We start from the raw sequence: 21,440 nt of genomic DNA, 5'->3' as shown, positions 1-21,440 counted from the left end.
TTTGGAAAAGGGAGAAGAGAGACACAAAAAGAATTCAGGTGGTTAGTCCTTGGCAAATTCTTTTTGGAAAAGGGAGAAGAGAATGAAAAGATGAATAGCACAAGTTTTCAAGGTTTGGAAAACCAGAAAACTTTTGGTACAAAGAAGAAGAAGAAGTTCAAAGAGATTCAAGGCTTGTAAAGGATTGTAAGAGATTGATTGGAAAAGTATTCAAGATTGAAAGAATGAATTAATTGAAAATGCAAAACAAAGCCTTGCTTTTATAAACTTTTCATGTCTAGTCAAGAAGACCATTTAGAAGAGTTATAACTTTTAGAAAAAACTTAAAACCAATTTGAAAAAGTCAAAACCTTTTTGAAGAGTTACATCTTTTGATTTATTCAGAAACAGTCACTGGTAATCGATTACCAAATAAGTGTAATCGATTACACAAAGCTTTTATGTGAAAGGATGTGACTCTTCACATTTGAATTTGAATTTCAATGTTCAAAGACACTGGTAATCGATTATCAAAACATTGCAATCGATTACAGCCTTTTGAAATTAATTGGAACGTTGTAAATTCAATTTGAAAACTTTTTCAAAAACAATTTTGCTACTGGTAATCGATTACAACAATCTGGTAATCGATTACCAGAGAGTAAAAACTCTTTGGTAAACATGTTTTGAGAAAAATCATGTGCTACTCAATTTTTGAGAAAAAAATTTCATACTTATCTTGATTAAGCCTTCTCTTGATTCTTGAATCTTGAGTCTTGAATCTTGATCTTGATTCTTGAGATCTTGAACCTTGAATCTTGATTCTTGACTCTAAACTTTCTTCTTGAGTCTTTAATTCTTCTTGATTCTTATCTTGAACTCTTGAATTGTTCTTGATTCACTTGAGTTGTTCTTTGATTGATCTTTGATTCACTTGAGTTGTTCTTTGATTGATCTTTGAGCTTTTTGTCATCACCTTTGTCATCATCTTTTGTTATCATCAAAACACCTTTGAATCACCTTTGATTCACCATGAAGCTTTGCTTCTACATCTACAATACAAAACTACAACTAACCTGAACAATGGAATATACCTATGAGTAAGGGAGCGATCAAGCAACACAATCTAACTTGTGAAGCCGAGAGTAAGAAAGAGAGAATAAAGTTTAAAAATGGTTAGAAGTTTATTTATAAAATCATCGCTTTTATTTAATTAAAAAAATACCCATTCATCGTGAATAAATAAAAAATAAAATAAAAATAGAAATAAATTATATGCAAAACACAAAAACATATATTTCTTTTATATTATATTAATTACATAAAAATAATGAATTTGAATTATAATCACAACCCGTACATTAAACAGAGCTAACATGGTGTGAGATGTAGGGGTTTTTAGTGTAATAGGAGAACAAAAGTTAAGAAATATTCTGTAAATAAAAAAAAGAGGAAGTACATATGTAATTTGAGTAAACTTGAGGGGGAGCTTGCTATAATTCGTTGGATGATTTTCTAGGAGGATGTGCTATATAAATTGTAGAATACCTTATCAGACTAAAATGATAGCAATTTTGTGTGTTTTTTTTTATCCCAATCGTTGATTTTCTTTTAAAAAGAAAGGAGTCAGATTTGTTAACATGATTTGGTCATGCTATTTTATCACGGGAGAGAATTCACTCCCAATCATAGACTTTGCGTCTGCGCTAACATCCAAACCCAAGGGTATTGGGCTGAATGGAAATGGGCGTGCCCAACCAAGTTCGCTTTTGAATTGAAACCCCCCTACAAAATAGAGTTAAGGGCTTTGCTTGTATATTAATTAACATAATGTGTATATGTTTAAAGTTTTAATAGTAACTGATATTTTATTAACATGATGCACACTCTTTTCCATCTTGTAATCCCCATCATCACCTTCTTTCATGTTCTCATTTTTTCAATTTCTTTTCCCTTTCTCTTCCTGTACTTCTTCTATCTCACAAGGATTGTATATTTGTATATGTATGTTTATGCTTATACGCTTGATTTTGGGCTTAAGTTTTGCATAAAAATTAAGTACATCACATGTACTTCAACATTTGCAATCAAATTAAGCATCACATTAGTTTTGTAATATTTTTTTTTCTTTTTAGAAACCGTGTTTAAAAAATATTACAAATAATTAGTTATTTTGCTGAAAAAAGTTAGACGAAGCATGCGTACGTTTACCTGTCTATAGAGAATTCACCGTGCCTCATGGCTAAAGGGAAGGGACTACTGAAGTGTATAGGGTAATTGTTCATTTCATATACAATCCAAGATGATACCGTGAAAAAAAAGTGAAGTAGATGATAAAATTACCAAGAGAATACACAAGTTTTGTAAAGTTTAAGCTGATCACAATTTTGCTTTTGAAGAGAGAAGTTAACCAATTGGATTGAATGGGTTGATTCTACATAACCCAAACTATCATACGATGACTATTAAAAAAAGAGAAATTAATTACCTTTTTCACAACAAGCTAATATATAATTTTTTTTATATAATCAAGAGAGAGAAATAAGAAACAAATAAATAAACATATGAATTTATGAAAATTGTTATAAAAAATTATTATATAATAATAGTGTAAAAAAAATTGAAGTTGGTGATAAAGGAAATTATACATAGTAAAGAAATGATGCATAAGTTGACTCTAAAGTTTTAACTCTAAAGAACTTATAAATTTTATATATCTTTTTTTCTCTCAATCATTAGTTATGTGTGATGTAGGACTATTGCTTAAAATTAAGAGGTTGTTCGTTGCAATTGGTATATTTAAAAAACAATCTTGTTTTTAGAAAGCTAACTCCCCACATTGTCCGCAATAAAAACAAAACAATAGCCAATACAATAGCAGTGACAAAGACTTCCATATGTGATCATGGAAAAACTTTCAAGATAAATGGTGAAAACATGAGAATACTTATTAGAAGAATATCTTGAAAATACTCTTTTAAGATATTAGTTTTACAAGTAGACCATGATTAGAGAATGCATTTTTATTTTCAATAAGTAAAGCAACACATTCTTTTTTAATCTCAAGATTGAGCTTCCTCTACTATCAAATATTTGTCATAAAGAGGCAAATCAGTATCAGCCCAAAATCATGACAGGTACTAGGAACAATATATGTAGAAAGCATAATGCAAAGGAACATATTGCAAACTTTCTTCTATAAAAGGATTATAATAATTCATAGTCAATTTCATGATTCCATAGCAAAAAGGATGGCCATAGAGGAACGTCAAAGACCTCCCTATGTGACCATGGAAAAACTTCCAAGATAATTGGTGAAAACCGGACAATACTTATTTGAAAACATCTTGAAAATACTCTTTTAAGATAATTATTTTTACAAGTAGACCCTTATTAAAGAATGTATTTTTATTTTCAGTAAGTTAAGCAACACATTCTTTTTAATCTCGAGATTGAGTTGTCTCCACTATCAAATATCTGTCATAAAGAGGCAAATCAACATCAGCCCAAAATCATGACAAGTACTAGGAACAATATATGCAGAAAACATAATGCAAAGGAACATATTGTGAACTTTCTTCTATAAAAAGATTCTAATAATTTATAGTCAAATTCACGATTCTTTAGCAAAAAGGATGGCCATAGAGGAACGTCAAAGACCTACATACATACACAACATGTGAAGAGGAAGAAGCCAGTACATACTAAAGGAACAAACTGGTGTGTGGGCCTTATGCAAAAGCACAGTTTAGTATAATCTTTATTTATTGTGGATGTGATCTAGCAAAATTACAGTGACCATCTCAGTGCCTTTGCAATTTATCTAGTATGAAATGTTGTCGGGACGGCATAAAAAAATCAATTTGGAGTGTGCATCCCTCAACTACACCATTCCTGATATAGTGCCACTTATAACCACTAACTTAGAGCATATGCTGAATGAGGTTATTAGAAAATGTGTTATAATATTTTTATGAAGGTGACTGAGGTAATATAAATGTTCTGCATCATTAGAAAGTCAAAGAGGATAAGGAGTTGAAAATTTTAGTGCATCATTGGATGATAAATGCCCTTCACCTATTTTATTATATTTTTAAATGCAAGAAAACATGTCACAAAATTATGTTGACTTACTAAATTGAGTTTGAATCACCCAAATAGAAAATTATGTATAAATGTTGAATTTTTTTGAACGACAAGCGACAAATTCTACATGCAGAGTGCAACAACATCACTACTAATTAATCAAATTTTACAACAGTAAAAATAATAATAATTATAGTGATAGTGTAACTTAATCTAAGTAAATTTCTCTAGTAATATGTGCAAATTATTGCTTTCCTTCTCCAACAATTGTAGAATTTTAAGCCCACTTCTTCTGGTGCCACTTTTTCTTAGCTTGAACCAAAAGAAAAACATCATCTCTCAAAATTCAGAAATCGCTATAAATTAAAATAGGAAATTTTTTTGATAAACTCATTGCTACATTATAGAACAAGATGGTAAACTATATAAACTTGCACATCTAGCCCCTTCATACCAATCTAAAATCCCCAACCCATTACTCATTTGAAATTAGCATGTTCTATACTATTGTAATCTTTTGAAACAAATTGCTCTTTCATTGGTAAAAAGCAAAATGATTCAAGCGAGAAAGTGAAGATGAGTATTAGACCTACTGTTTTCTCTTCACTAATTAACTCTATTCCCAAAATAACAAGATTCAAAGAAAATTAGGAACACAAAACATGGTTAAGATGAATTGCTAGTTACTAGCTAAGAAATTAATCAATTTTACACGGTTGTTATCAAAATTTCAAAATAAGATGCAGCAAATGATGAATAGACTAAAAAATTAACAAAATTACCTTTGTGTAGATAATATAAAGAGAGAGGGATGGAATATCATAGCAATCGCGGGAAGAGAGGCTATCCTCCTTTGATTTGATGTGTGAGCTAGCGAGACAAAAAAGAATGGATAGATTTTGAGACAATGCTTGTATTTTCTATATCTGTTGGAATAATAGAACTCAATATTTGAGAGAGAAAAAAGAACAAACAAATTTCAAAATCAAACAAAAAGGCGAACAAACAGGTGACGACGGTGTCATACCCTAATTTCGTCCGGGGACCATTTGTTTGGTGGCATGCAATCTTTGCTTGACCGCCTCGAGGTACTTAACATCCATCGTTAGGTAATCCGCAAAGTTCCGCGACATGTCGGGAGTCGAAAGGAAGCATTATTGCGTAATCCATAAAGTTTCGTAACATTCCAAAAGTCAAAGAGGGGATGGTTGCGTAATCCATAAAGTTTTGTGACATTACGGAAAAAAAACAAGTATCATTATGTAATTCGTAAAATTCCGTAACGTTACAGAAAAAGAATCAGCAAAAAAGGCAAGGGGGTGTATTTAGTAAATAAGGTGTGCAAATAGCAACTAGGCCCACTTGGACCTTCCAGGGTGTTCCAACAGAAGGTGGTGCCTTCTGGTGGAAGCAACCCAGCTCGGTTGGGCGAGCTGGGTGGCAACCACCTCCCTCTTTTCCCCTATAAATAGGGAAAAGAGGGCAGAGCAAATTCATTCAACCCTCCTGGTATCTGGGATTCACTTAAAATTAGTGAGAAAAATTGTTTCCGTGATGAAAATCCAAGCCGAGGCGCTTCCGAGACGTTTCCGTGGGAGATTTCGTGAAGGTTTTCCACCGTTCTTCATCGTTCTTCGTTTGTTCTTTGTCGTTCTTCGGTCTTTAACCAGTAAGTTCCCAAAATCGAACCTTTCAATTCATTCTATGTGCCATTAGTGGTCCCCACTTGTTTCGCGTGCTTTTATTTTTATTTTGTTTGCTTTCCGTACCCCTTTTAACGTGCTTTAACCATTTATTTAAGCCATTTTCTTGCCTAATAAAAAATAAAATAAATTTCCACCGATCATTTGAGTTGTAATATCTTTTAATCTTTGTTAGAATAAAATCCGACCGATCTTTCACGCCGTAACCACGTTTAAAACCAAAAAGAGGCAAAATAATAATATAATAATAAAAAAATATCTTTAAATAAAATAATAAAAAAAAAATCAATCAGACGTTTTTCTTTGGGATTTTTCTTAATTGAATTGACTAATAACCAAAGTGAAACTAAGACTAAAATCAACTTACAAATCAAGCTTTTGTCATTAAAAATTACCTAAAAACCATTTTAAGGTCCAACGCCTTGAAATGGTCCTCTTTGCTTTTATTGGTTAAACGTGGACTTTTGAAAGCCTAAATGGTCCAACGCCTTAATGTTTTTCTCTCCTTTCAAAAGAATCAAAAGATCGTTCAATGGTCCAACGCCTTAAATGACCTTTTATTCAGTCGAAATATATCTTGCAAAAAAAGGATAAAAACAACTTAACCAACATTTAGTTCTCAAAGAACTACGTAGGTCTAATTTTCTTATCATAATTGAGAAATACGAAGGAGCAATGGAAACACCCTTGTCGACCACAAAAAGATAAAAATATAAAAAAGGCATAAAAAGACATAAAAACATAAAAAAGGGGAAAATGAAACATTTTGAAGTCATATTTACACACTTGGTTAAAGGGTGTTGTCCCTTGTGACGGACGCGTGGGGTGCTAATACCTTCCCCGCGCGTAAATACAACTCCCGAACCTTTCACACTTAAAGTTCATAGACCACACCTTTCCAATTTTTCCGACGTTTTCCTCGAATAAACGTTGGTGGCGACTTCGCGCATTTTCCTCCCATGGAAGACGCACCCGTGAACCCTCGCGTCGCCCTCCCGCCAAAGGGTAGGTTGCGACAGATGGCCACGATAGAAACTTTGTGGAAGCTTACACGAAGGTGGCGCGACATGTGCGATGGCGGCAACACCACCCTAACGATGACCTGGTGACGGAGAAAGGCTATGATAGTGAGGGAACACAGACTGGGCGCACTGAAGAGTGAGTGAGGTTAGAGTGAATGCAAAGTGAAAAAAGAGAGTGACTAAAATGACGCTAGGGTTGCTTCCTTATCTTGTGGGTTATTTCTAATAGACCCAAATCCATGGGCCAAAATCCATTGATGACAAAGGTTTTCTAACGAAATATTTTTTTGTCGGAAAATTCCATCAATAACGTAAACATTTTTTATGGAATATTATTCGCTGAAAAATTCCATCGGAAACTAATACTTTTCTGATGAAAATGATTCATGGGAAAAATTTCGTCGGAAAGCACCATTTTTGTGCAAGTTCCCAACAAAGGGGGTTTAGCTTCTCATTGTCATAGAGACTTTACAATTGCAAGAGGGAAATATTTAGTAAAGGAAGAAAAGATAAGAAAGGGAATAGAGGGAAGGAATGACTCCTATTGTTTGCTTCTCCTTCTTCTAGCCTTTTCCTTCTATGAGGAATTATATTCTCTTGGAATTTCTATGTGTCTTCTCCTTCTTTTCTCTTTTTCTTTTATAGGTGCAGATTAGTGAGCTTTTTACACCAAGCCTGCCTTTACTTTCCTTAATTAATTATGGTTTCCTTAATTATTCTACTTTCCTTAATAAGTCTTCTTTCCTTTATTAACTTTGCTTTCCTTAATTAATCTTATTTCCTTAATTAGCCATGCTTTCCTCAATTAGCCATTCTTTCCTCAATTAGCTTGCTTTTCTCAATTAGCTATGATTTCCTTAATTATTCCTGTTATTTGGGCTTTATTTTACTCACTAAGCTTCATAAATCCATCACTTTTAATATTCTATGCACAAAAACTTAAATGATGTTAATTTAACAATTATTTGCTCAAAAAGGAAAAAGTAGGAGGGAAAAATTACAAATTCCTATATAATTTATGATGCAATACTACCCTGCAAGGGCATTGGGTAGAAGACTCCAAGTAGATTGGGCTAGAGATCCAAGGGAAGGCCCTAGGGTTCTCATGAGCCTTAGGATAGATTTCGAGCCCATGGGCTAAGTATGAGCCCGCTTATCTTTGTAAATATTAGAATAGGTTTTTCCTTCGTCTGGGCCTTGTATTTTGGCCATTCTAGTAGTATAGGGATTTAGCCTTGTATTTTAAGGCATTTTGAGTAGTCTTTGTAGTAAGGATTTTTTTTTTGTATTTTCATGTTTTTTTGTCATGGGGGTGAGCTTAGCTATTAGAGAGGTGTGTGTAGCTAAGCTCTAGCTTCTTTAGGAATCTTCTTAAGGAAGCTTCTCAAGGGGTGAGCTTAGTTATGAGAGGGGTGTATGTAGCTACGCTCTAGCTTCTCAAGGAAGTTTTCTCAAAGAAGCTTCTCAAGGAAGTTTTCTCAAGAAAGCTTCTCAAGGAAGTTACCTAGTCTATGAATAGAAGCATGTGTAACACTTGTTGTAACTTTGATGAATGAGAGTCTTGTGAGACACAACTCAAAGTTCAACTTCTCTCCCTTTTTCTTCCTTCAATTTCGTGCTCCCCCCTCTCTCTTTCTCTCCCTCTTTCTTTTCCTCCATTGAAGCATCCTCTCCAAGCTTCTTATCCAAGGCTCATCTTGGTGGTGAAGCTCCTTCTTCCATGGCTTATTCCCTAGTGGATGGCGCCTCCTCTCACTTCTTCTCCTTTGTCTTCCACTACATCTCCATGGTGGAAAATCACCATTAAAGGACCTCATTGAAGCTCAAAGATCCAGCCTCCACAGAAGCCCCACAAGCAAGCTTCCATCAAGTTCCCTCCACCTTGGAAAGGATTTGACCTCAAATCCCGAGGTTCTTCATACTCTGGGCTCCTTCCCTCAACACCAGTAAAAAGAACAAAAACATATGTATTAGTGGTGTTTGGTATGTTGAAGTAAGATAAGGTCTGAAAACCCATTTCCTGGGCCTCTTCCCATGAAGGAACACGGTTTCTCACCAACTCAATGAGTGGTGCTACAAGTATAGAAAAATATGGGACAAACCTTTTGTAAAAGTTTGTTAAGTCATGGAAGCCCCAAATTTTTCTTATACTTGGTGGAGTGGGCCACTCAGGAATGACCTTTATTCTCTTAGGGTTCATGGGAACCCCTTGATCACTATTTGAAAAATTAAGAAAAGTAACGCAATAAAACATACATTTTTCTGTATTTTCATATTGATTATTCCTACCAAAAAGTATGACAAACCTAAGGTGTCCCATATGAGTACCTAAGTTTGTATTGAAACTAAAAATAAGAACAAACCTACCTAATGGGTCCCTATGTACACACACCATGAAGATATTAGGTGTACGAGTGATTTTACAAAAGAGGGTTGCACCACTCAAAACATTCATCATACCACCTATTTTAGGGACTTGGTGCCTAATAATACCTATTTTGGGCACCAACAAAGCACAAGGATTTAAGCTCTTGCGAACCAAACCCTCATCCAACAACTTCTTTACTTGAGGAATAAACTCAAGCCCAACAGGTGTGGCAATGCTAGCAAGTGTCTTTTTACAAAAGAGAAAATGTGGAGGTTGTCTAAGAGGGAAAGTTTCTTTAATGTTTGTCTTTATTGTAAAATGAGTTTCCTTCTGAGCTAAACTCTTGGAGGAGACACTTACCTCCTTACACTTCTCTTTAACCACTAATGGTTGTCCTTCTTCGTGGGGGTAGATTTCTTCACTAGATTCTTCCCCTTTTGCTTTTTCACTTTCACTAGAGGAAGGTGAAGTAGTAGCCTCATCTTGGCTACTATAAATCTCTTGGCCCCTCATAATCATGGTTTTTGTGGTGGGGCATTGAGAAGTAATGTGTCCTCTTCCAAGACATTTAAAGCACTTTATAGAGCTAGTTTTCTCTTGCATACTAGCCTTAGGGGCTTGCTTTTCTATTGTCTTCCCCTTATCATCTTTGGGCTTAGAAGGTGTCACCCCTAAGATGCCTTGACCTTGGTCTTTCTTTGGATAAGAGTGAGAGCCATAAGATGTTGAAGTAGACTTCTTTTTAAGTTGTTGCTCTACCCTTATTTCCCAATCTAAGTTAGCCTCTACATTGTCCTTCCCATGGAAGTATGAGAGTTTAATGTTAGCCTCTTGAGGCTTTCTTTCCTTTTCTCTTCTATGGGAGTGAGGTCTAAGATGTGACCTATGCCTTCCTTCGTAATAGTCACGAAGTTCTTCACTTAGGTTTTTGCAAGAGTTATGACTACTATAGGAGGCATGTTTTTCTCTTTTCATTTCTTTCATTATTTTTCTTCTTTCTTCCTCTCTTATTTTCTTTCTTTCATCTTGACTTATTTCTTCCACTCTTTTTTTCCCTTTTTCTTTTCTCTCTTGTTTTTCTTTCCATAACTTGAGGGAACTCAACTCATCTAAGATTCTAGATAAAGGGTCTTTATGACTAGTACCCTTGCCATTAACACTAGATGAATGATGACTCATGTTGGTTCCTAAGTTGTGGTTCTTTCTTGTTGGAGGTTTGAAAACAAAAGGTAAAAGAAAATATGGTTGAAACTAGCCAAAATAAACACTAAAAGAGGTGTGAAAGATAAGGTAAAAAAAAACTAATTGGTAAAAGGAAAGCTATCTAGGCGGTTTGACAATGGAAGGTAAAGGAAATAAGCTATGAAAGTAAGAAAGAAAAGTAAACTAGGTGAATCCTAAGAGTGTTTGGATGACCACATTCAAGGTTCCCAACAAAACACTCATTATCCTAAGGAAAAATTGCCTAAAATTATTACACACAAATGAAAGTTTGGTAACCTATTGGAGGCTCACAACACACTTCCTATGAAAGGCCTTTTTGTTACAAAACTTGAAAGCAATGAAGGTAAGTAAATTGAAAATTACAAAATGGTCCTCAATTTTGGTGGTTGTTCTCTCTTTGGTGATTTACTCAATTTGGAGTGCTTCTCAGTCCAATAGCTCTTAAGGTGGTTGGCCCCTTGCTTCTTGACTCAAATTCTTCAAGGGATGGCACCAATCCTCCTTCCAATTCCCTATATGGCAACCCACAAACAAGGAAACAAAGAGACAAGCAATAACCAAAGACCAAAAAAATTAAATGAAAGCTAAACCAATGGAGTTTTAACAAGACAATTTTTCAAGGATTATTCAACAATTAAAGCAATGAAAAGGACATAGAAGCAAGCTAGGACTCAAAGAGAAACTTAGAATGGCTCTAGAGTAGAGTAAAAAAACTGAAAAAAAGACTCAAAAAACCTTTAGCTTTGGCACTTGTCTTCACACTAATTTTCAATTGAAATTTCCAATTATAGAATAAATTTTGAGCCAAAACAACAAGCACACTTCCCTTTCACCTTTTTTTTCTGGATACTGATTTTCCTGCCAAGTTGTGTGATTTTTCGTATTTTTTTTCCTTTTATCCAAATCACTTGTTTCTTTTTTTCTAACTTTTTTCCAGATGTCTAGAAAATTCAGTAAAAATTTCAGCTCAAAATTTGAAGTAACCAATTCTCAGTAATTTTTACAACTTTGTATGTGCAAGCTGCCAGCACCAGCGATTTTTTTTTAAGCATGGTATATTGATTGCATTGGGCTTACTTTCAACCTTCCTATGTATGTTGAACTCACTAGGATTGTTTACCACAGTTTTAGAAGTTCAATATTCACTTAGGATCAACATTTCAGCCAGCAATTCAATCACCAAAACTCAAATTCACAATAGACACAATCATAAGGAAACCTAAAAGTTCAAGAAAAAAAGGTTCACAATCAAAGACTCTCTAAGAATTTTGCATGAACATGTTAAGGACTAATTAACATGAAAGATTTGACTCAAATCAAATTATAGGCTAAAAGAATTTCATTCACTCATGAACAAATGAGTTAGACAAAGAAACAAGAAAATAAAATTCAGCACAACATAAGAAATCTTATGTGACAAGTTTCATGACTAGACATGACTTCTATGACAAAACTACAATAGGTGAACAAGTCACTCTAGATTTTTGAGGTTTTCTTCTACTTTAATATTTTTGTAAGAATTTTATGGTTTAGGTTTTAGCCACAAAAATAACAAGACAAAACTCTAAGGAACCTAAACTCAACACAATTCATGGTTAAGAACAAGAACAAGAAATTTGAACCATAGAAAATCAAATCTAGCTTCTATAGCAAGTTTAATTGGTGGAAACTCTAAAGAATCATGTTAAAAACATTTAGCACAAGACATGTGAGGAGATACATGGAGAAAAATGAAGAAACAACAATGGAAGAGAAGGTAAAGTAAAAAATTAATGGAGGTTTAAGGAGCACCTACTTGAAGCTCTTGTGCTCTGATTACCACTTGATGGAAGCTTGCTTGTGGGGCTTCTATGGAGGCTGGATCTTTGAGCTTCAATGAGGTCCTTTAATGGTGATTTTCCACCATGGAGATGCAGTAGAAGACAAAGGAGAAGAGGTGAGAGGAGGCGCCATCCACTAGGGAATAAGCCATGGAAGAAGGAGCTTCACCACCAAGATGAGCCTTGGATAAGAAGCTTGGAGAGGATGCTTCAATGGAGGAAAAGAAAGAGGGAGAGAAAGAGAGAGGGGGGTGCACGAAATTGAAGGAAGAAAAAGGGAGAGAAGTTGAACTTTGAGTTGTGTCTCACAAGACTCTCATTCATCAAAGTTACAACAAGTGTTACACATGCTTCTATTTATAGACTAGGTAGCTTCCTTGAGAAGCTTTCTTGAGAAAACTTCCTTGAGAAGCTTCTTTGAGAAAACTTCCTTGAGAAGCTAGAGGTTAGCTACACACACCCCTCTCATAACTAAGCTCACCTCCTTGAGAAGCTTCCTTAAGAAGATTCCTAAAGAAGCTAGAGCTTAGCTACACACACCTCTCTAATAGCTAAGCTCACCCCCATGACAAAAAAACATGAAAATACAAAAAAAAGTCCTTACTACAAAGACTACTCAAAATGCCCCGAAATACAAGGCTAAAACCCTATACTACTAGAATGGCCAAAATACAAGGCCCAGACGAAGGAAAAACCTATTCTAATATTTACAAAGATAAGCGGGCTCATACTTAGCCCATGGGCTCGAAATCTACCCTAAGGCTCATGAGAACCCTAGGGCCTTCCCTTGGATCTCTAGCCCAATCTACTTGGAGTCTTCTACCCAATGCCCTTGTGGGGTAGGATTGCATCAATTTAACCCCAAAATACTCATAATTAGCAGTTATCATACTCTCCCAAATTTAAATATTCGCTTGTCCTGAAACAAAAGGAAAAAGTTCAGAGTTTACCAATCATAATTCATAAGATAACTGCATACATTCCAAAAAGTTTCATTGGTCAATTCTTAAGTTCACAGTTGTCATAAGTTCATGAAAGAAGCAGAACAAGATGTACTTCACATGAAATGGTTAGCAAGAATCATAAATCACAAGGAATAATCATCAAACTTTAGTCCTCACAAGACTTGTGTTTCTCTCAATCCCACAAGCGTCTCGGTAAAAGTGTTTGAATTATAACAACTGAATTGTAAAATTCCAAACTTTGCACATCATCTCAATCAATGCAATCATACATGTACAATGTGGATCGCTAAGGACTTTATTAGGCTTATAATGTGGCTAGGCTAACAAAGAAATCATGGTTTTTCTAGGAATCAAAGCTTAGGATCTAGGAGAGCATTCATTTCCCCAAATTATTTACAAACCACAACTTAGAATTTTTTTCACCACACCAACCTTATTGCTTTGCTACTCTTTTCAACACCTTTATTTTCTTTGATGATGGTTTACCCCAGCTTTTATTCTTTAAAATAACAGAATTTTTTTATGCAACTAACATTCATAACGGGCTGGAGTAAAACCACATTTGTGACTCAATTGAACTTGTGTTGTGTATTCATTTTCCTGCAATAGAAAATCACCCAAAAACATTCCCCCAAATTTAGGAAAAATTTGTCTGGATCCATGACTACTCACTCTCCTACAACCTAAGAAAGGGTAGTTAGTAAATATCACTTTTTGGGCATGGGTTCCAATGACAATTTTTTTTTTACATTAGGCTCAAAAAGGGTGCAAGGGATGCATTCATTCACTGGATGACTTTTTGGCTAAGTAGCTAATTAATAACAAACAAAGCCTTGATCATCTCCACATCATACATGCATTTCAAGCAATCCAAGAATCTGGAAAAATCAAGAAATTCAAACTAGTCAATTCTCTCACAGTTTAAAGTTCGCACAACTTACCGGTTTTCATTGAAGTATTCAAGTTCTCATTCCATGCTTTTTTGTCAGAAATACTAACCTTTTGACTATTGTACTGTTAGTTCACACTCCATCACTTACACTGACGTCTGCTTGCATGAGAATCAACAATTCACAAAAATATCCATTAGTACACAGTTCATCTCACTCATGCAATTAATTCACTCAAAATGTGTTGCAACCAATTAATAAGTTCCTACTTCTCTATCATGCATCAAACTAAACTAAAACTATTAAATGACTGAATTTAAATTGCTGAATTTAAATTTTCCTAAATGCAAGAATTTTAAATGAAAATAAAATAAAAGAAAATGAAAGAAAATGAAAAAAACAAAATAAATAAAGACAAATAAAGAAAATTAAAGAAAAATCTTGATCAAAATGGGCCTCAATTCTGTGTGGGCCCTGGATCCCAAGCTTCTTATGCAGCAATGATGTCCACAGTGTAATCATCATCAACTTCATTGTTACCCAAGCCAGAGGTGTCACCCCCTCTACAGAAGAGGGCTGGACTCCTGGCCAGGCAACCTGCTATAGAAAAGCCTCTGACGTCATTAGTGGAGGCTCCATAGAAAGGTGAATGGATAACTAGTGCTAGTTCTGGATGACGAGGCGATGGCCATGATGGAGGCTTTGCATCATCTGGACTAGATGCTTTTGTTGGGAAGAGGAAGAAAAAGGCTTGCCAACTATAGAAAAGGTGGTTGGAGGAGGGATTATCGGAGGTGGAGCTGGTGGAGCATCTGGAGTGGTTCGGGCCTTGACTCGCCTTGGCCTTGGGAGGACAATGGAAAAGGCTGTTGGATTCACAATTGGCTTGACTTCATCATCTTCTAGAAACACAGACTTCAGGTGCTGCTCAGCAAGGTCAGCTTCTTGCTCAATTGCCTCCACCTTAAAGCAAGTCTTGTTATCATTGGGATGCTTTATTGCCTCAAATAAGTTAAGAATGGCTTTTTGGTCCTCCACACTCATCTCCAAGTTGCCATTCCCCAGGTCCACAACACATTTTGTAGTAAGCATGTATGGATGACCCAATATTAGAGGAATATCAAAATCCTCTTCTATATCTATTATCACAAAGTCCATCGGAAAAGTGAATTAGCGAACCTTGACAAGGACGTCTTCAACTACACCATATGGTATGCTGATCGAACGGTCTATTAGCTGAAACATCATTCTCGTAGGAGCAATCTTCAGATTCCCAATTCTCCAACACATAGATAGGGGCATTAGATTGATGTTTGCCCCTAAACCAAGGAGAGTTTTACTCATTGACACATCCCCAATAGAGCTTGTGATGGTTACACTTCTTAGGTCTTTGAATTTCTATGGTGAATTCTTCTTGATCACAACAGTGCAATTTCCTTCCACCATGATGCTCTCATTATTGATATATTTCCTTTTCTTCGTGAGAAGGTCCTTCAGAAATTTGGTATACAAAGACATCTGCTGTAAGGCCTCTCTAAAGGGAATGGTGATCTCCAACTTATTAAAGATGTCAAGAAATCGAGAAAAATATCGCTCCTTGTCTTTCTTTGATGGCACTAAGGGATATGGGATGTCCTTCACTCAGACTAAGGGTATCTCTTTTCTAGCCTCCCTTGCTAACTGACTCTTGGTCTTAGTGGGTAAGACCTTTTCACCCTTCTCCTTGCTCTCTTCTTTCTCTTCATCAAAATTCTCTTCTATATCCATTATCACAAAGTCCACCGGAAAAGTGAATTAGTGAACCTTGACAAGGACGTCTTCAACTACACCATATGGTATACTGATTGAACGGTCTATTAGCTGAAACATCATTCTCATAGGAGCAATCTTCAGATTCCCAATTCTCCGACACATAGATAGGGGCATTAGATTGATGTTTGCCCCTAAATCAAGGAGAGTTTTACTCATTGACACATCCCCAATAGAGCTTGTGATGGTTACACTTCTTGGGTCTTTGAATTTCTATGGTGAATTCTTCTGGATCACAACACTGGAATTTCCTTCCACCATGATGCTCTCATTATTGATATATTTCCCTTTCTTCGTGAGGAGGTCCTTCAGAAATTTGGTATATAAAGACATCTGCTATAAGGCCTCTCTAAAGGGAATGATGATCTCCAACTTATTAAAGATGTCAAGAAATCGAGCAAAATATTGCTCCTTGTCTTTCTTTGGTGGCACTAAGGGATATGGGATGTCCTTCACTCGGACTGAGGGTATCTCTTTTCTAGCCTCCCTTGCTAACTGACTCTTGGTCTTAGTGGGTAAGACCTTTTCACCCTTCTCCTTGCTCTCTTCTTTCTCTTCATCACCCTCTTCTCTCTTATTATCCTCTCCTTCCTCATTACTCACATCCTCCAATACTCTCTCATCTCTCTTTTCTCTCTCTACATTCTCCCTCCTCTGACTCCTAGTGAAAATTACCTTGCACTCCTCCTTGGGATTCTTCTCCATGTTGGCCCCAAAATTGTCTGTGGATGTTTCAACCAATTGCTTAGCTAATTGGTCCACTTGTACCTCTAGATTTATGATGGCAGACTTAATGCTCTTGTGATTTGACAGAGAAACCTGCATAAACTGATTCAAAGTGTCTTCTAGCTTAGTTGTTTTCTCATATAAATCAGGCCCTTGATTGGGAGACCGATTAGATGAGACTCGTTGATTTCTGTTGAAGTTATTCTTGGGGTGGGATCTCCAACCTTGGCCTTGATAGAAATTCCCCCCTGATTGTATCTTGGAGGTCCTCCTTGATGGAACCCTTGACGGTGTGGATTGGTCATATAGTTGACTTCTTTGGATACATCGTCTTGGACCATGCACATGCCTGACTCATGGGCCCCACCACAGATGTTGCATCCCCTAATGTGCATAATTGAAGAATGGGTAGGTTGCACTGCCTGCTATTGTGAGGGTCTCTAGTTGCTTGGCTAGGAGCTTGTTTTGGGCTAGTAGTGCATCTTGTGATGTGAGCTAGAAAAGACTCTTCTTTGTAGGTGTGTAGGCTCGATCATGAAGGATGGCATGGCAACTGGCTTCCATATTTTGAATCAACTCCATAGCTTCATCAGGTATCTTTAGTTTGATCTTCCCACCAGCGGAGGCATCAAGTAACTGCTTTGAATGGGGTCGCAAGTCATCAATGAAGATATTGAGTTGAACCGACTCATTGAACCTGTGGGTGGGAGTCTTCTAGAGTAAACCATGGAAGCGGTTAAGAAATTCACTCAATGATTCATTGGGGAATTGGGGTAATAAAGAGATCTCCACCTTTCCCTCAAGCGGTCATGGAGACTTTACAATTGCAAAAGGGGATTATTTAGTAAAGGGGGAAAAGATAAGGAATGGAGGGAAGGAATGACTTCCATTGCTTGCTTCTCCTTCTTCTAGCCTTTGCTTTCTATAAGGAATTGTATTCTCTTGGAATTTTTGTGTGTCTTTTCCATCTTCTCTCTTCTTCTGTTATAGGTGTAGATTAGTGAGCTTCTTGCACTAAGCTTGCCTTTACTTTCCTTAATTAATCATGTTTTTCTTAATTATTCTGATTTCCTTAATTAATCTTGTTTCTTTAATTAGTCGTGTTTTCCTCAATTAGCCATTCTTTCCTCAATTAGTTTGTTTTTATTAATTAGCTTTGATTTCCTTAATTGTTTCTGCTTTTCTGGGCTTTATTTTACTCACTAAGCTTCATAAATCCATCACTTTTAATATTTTCTGCACAAAAACTTAAATGATGTTAATTTAAAAATTATTTGCTGATAAAGGAAAAATTAGGAGAGAAAAATTACAAATTCATATATAATTTAACCCCAAAATATACTCATAATTAGCATTTATCAGTGCTTTAATGTGGGAAAACTTAATTTCTCAACCAACAAGGTGCTAGCAACATTAGTACAACTCCCACTATCAATGATCAAATTGTATACATTGTCTTTTATGTGGCATCTTGTATGAAAAGTATGCTCACATTGCTCGTCATAATCTCCTACCTTAGACTGCTTGTTAAGAGAACGCCTAGTAACAAGAACATCTCCATATACAGGTTCAACAACATCAACATCACTGCAATCCTCCAATGGTGGCATTTCATCATCACTTGATCTCTCACTCTCTATTTCTCCATTATCCAGTAATATCATGATTCTTTTATTTGGACACTGAGAATCAATATGCCCAACTCCTTGACACTTGAAACATTTGATACCACAAGATTCGGAAGATGAATTAATTTCCATTTTACCTTTAGGTGCAACAAATGAATTTTTGGACTTAGCTTCATCTTTTGACTTTGTCACAGATTTGTTGTTTTTCCAATTTGACTTCCATGAAGAAGTGGAAGCAAATTTGGAAGTACTCTTAGCTTTCAATTGCCTCTCCACTTGATTAGATTTGTGCAACAAGTCCTCCATCTCCACATAATACTGCAATTCTACCATATTGGCTATCTCCCTCTTTAGACCTCTAATGAATCTGGCCATAGTTGCCTCACAGTCTTATTCAACATTGGCTCTAATCATGGCTATTTCCATCTCCTTGTAGTAGTCCTCCACACTCATGGAACCTTGAGTTAGAGTTTGTAATTTTCAGTGCAAATCCCTATGATAGTGGCTAGGTACAAATTTGATTCTCATGGCAATCTTCATCTCCTCCCATATGCTAATAGGCCTTTCACCATTCCTGCACCTACTAGTCACAAGTTGATCCCACCAAATACTAGCATAATTAGTGAATTCAACAACAACTAGTTTAACCATTTTCTCCTCAGAATAATTATGGTAATCAAACACATGTTCAACCATTCTCTCCCACTCCAAATACAATTCAGGATCATTTTTACCTTGAAACATAGGGATTGTCCCAAATGATTATCTCTTCTTGGTTCGCCTCTTCGCTTTCTTCCATGACTTCTTGCATCTGAATACTCCTCATCCTCTTCTTCTTCTAAAGTTAATTGTCTACAACGATCGAAATGGAGATTGCAAACTATCTAATCTCAAGTTTAAAGCTTGAAATTATTCATTAATAACTTTAACAAACAATTTGAGATCCATTCTTTCTTCTCTACTCATGATTAAAATTGTTGCAAGAATTGTGTTAAAAGTGATCGTAAATGGACAAATAAATATCCTCACACAAACACACCCTCATGTGTTTACACTCAACATTTTTTTTCCTTTCGTGTTTCACTCTTTTTGGCTTTTTCCCTCTGATAGTCTCACCACTCGACTTCTCCTTATGAGCATGAGCTCTCAAGTAAGAGCCTTTGGGGTTGATTATACAAGACAACACACAACAAGGGATCAATGAGAACTTTAGTGAATAAGAACAAACAAACAAGGGATTTAAGAAAAGTGTTTTTTTAAGGAGAATAAAACCAAAGGAAGATGAATAGAACAAGAAGAAAATAAGACCAATAGTCACACTTTGTTTTTTTTTTCACGTTTTTTGTTTCTTTTTTTTTTCTCTACACTTTTTTTACACAAAATTCAAATTTGAACACAAATATGTGATTGGGCAGATCAAAATCTAGACTTTAAGAAAATTTTGGTTCCATATTTGGAAATCAAATTCAGATCCTAATAATTTCAATTATTCAAATATGGATTGTAATAGAATTTTGGCTCCAAATTTGAAAAATAATTTCAGATACTAACAACTTTAATTATCCAAATATGGATTGTAACATAATCTTGGCAACTTTAATGATCCAAATATGGATTGTAACATAATTTTGGCTCCAAATTTGAAAATTGGATTTTTTTCACATTTTTTTGCACAAATTTTTTATAACATATAAAAAAAGAAGACAAAAAGACATTGATACTAGATAGAGTTCAGAAAAGAAAGATAGACTCAAAGAAATAGAACAAAGGAAGACAAAACAATAATATAAAGTTAAACAAAAGGAAAGGAACAAACAAAGGAGGAAACACACAAGAAGAAAGAAAATACAAAGGATAGATAACACCTTATCTCAAGAACCAAAACTGATACCAAATGATAAGAAAACACTTAGGATCATCTTGAAAATAGGTATAAATAGAATGTAACTTGACCCTAACTGCGACCTACCGGTAGAACCAAAGTTATCAAAAGGAGCGTGACCCTAATTGTGACCTACCGGTAGAACCAACACTATCAGTTCTTAACCTAAGTACAAAGGAAAAACTCTCACAATAGAGAAACTCTCAAATTTCATTAATCTTCAAATTCTGCCAACAAAGTGTTTAAAGAGTCTATTTATACTCCTACTGATAACCCTAATTTAGGCCCAAGGCCCAATAAGTAATATTAAAAGACTTTAAAATAATAATAAAAGGTAATGAAAACCCATTACAAGTCCGAAAATAGGCCCAACATATTGGGCTTAATTATTATCTAATTAGCCCAATATTAAGTCCACAAAAATTGATCAATTCAGTCCATATGGATGTTTCTTGTCTTGTAAATTAGGCTTCCCAAAATGATTCTTCAAGTTGGCCTCAAAGCATCTTCATCAATTTGTAGGAGAGTGACCCAATTAGGTGCAATCCTTAATTCACATTGGTCTTCTTTCTCTTTGATCTTTAGAATTAGATCTTGCAATGCTTGCTTCATCCTCTTAGTCTTGGACCTAGTCATAGGACCTCCAGTCCCCTATAACAGATTATTAGATGGGTTGGTTGCACCTCCTTCAAGTGGTTAGTGGGGTTTTATTTCTAGGGAATATTTAATGTAAGTGGGAATTTAATTCTAAGTGGGGATTAATTCCTAGTGCGATGTTTAGAAGGAAGCCTAATCTATAAATAGTAGGAACTTTGTAGCTTTGAGAGAGATAGAGTCTAAATGAAAGTTTGAGTTTTTCCCCTTTTGTGAGAGCTTTCCTTAGTTCTTGGGCAAAGAATTGAATTTGATTTTATCAAGGCGACTTGTGGCGATCAAATCTATGACTTATCACTCATCTTCTCACCTATTTCTTGAGTGTGACATCAATATCCTTCTCTAAAAGAAAACTAAATCAATTTCTAAGTCCGAAGTCTTCAAGGCGATCCGTCCCATTTTCGTGTTCATATAATTTGGTATCCGAGTCTACCTGGTTCAACATCAATGTTTTGCTAAATTTTTGTTACCTGGTTCAGCATCAATGTTTTGCTAAATTTTTGTTACCTAATTTGAATTTCGTGAAATTGCGTCAAAAGCTTCATTTCATTTTGCCCACAAATCTGATTGTAGGGTGAGATTTTTGGATTCACGTCCTGGCTGGTTTGGTGAATCATTGTTCAAGTGTTGCAGTATTTTATTCTTGGAATGGTGCCTTTAGTTCATCCAATCAGGTTCTTCCAA

At 35.5% G+C, this 21,440-nt stretch overlaps 1 protein-coding gene across 1 annotated transcript; it reads right to left on the bottom strand.

Moving 5' to 3' along the window:
* Nucleotides 1-16,202: 16,202 nt before the first annotated feature.
* Nucleotides 16,203-16,691, bottom strand: LOC114404954. The gene has a single exon (XM_028367668.1). The coding sequence runs from the start codon at nucleotides 16,689-16,691 to the stop codon at nucleotides 16,203-16,205; it is 489 nt and encodes a 162-aa protein (XP_028223469.1).
* Nucleotides 16,692-21,440: the final 4,749 nt, after the last annotated feature.

The sequence above is a fragment of the Glycine soja genome, chromosome 3, assembly GCF_004193775.1.
Source record: "Glycine soja cultivar W05 chromosome 3, ASM419377v2, whole genome shotgun sequence".
NCBI lineage: Eukaryota > Viridiplantae > Streptophyta > Magnoliopsida > Fabales > Fabaceae > Glycine > Glycine soja.
Note: the sequence above shows the minus strand (reverse complement) of the source record. Positions and strands in the feature narration are given on the sequence as shown.

What these genes read in the sequence shown, in the direction of transcription:
- LOC114404954 (XM_028367668.1), bottom strand. Translation starts at nt 16,691, where the DNA reads ATGCAGGTTTCTCTGTCAAATCACAAGAGCATTAAGTCTGCCATCATA.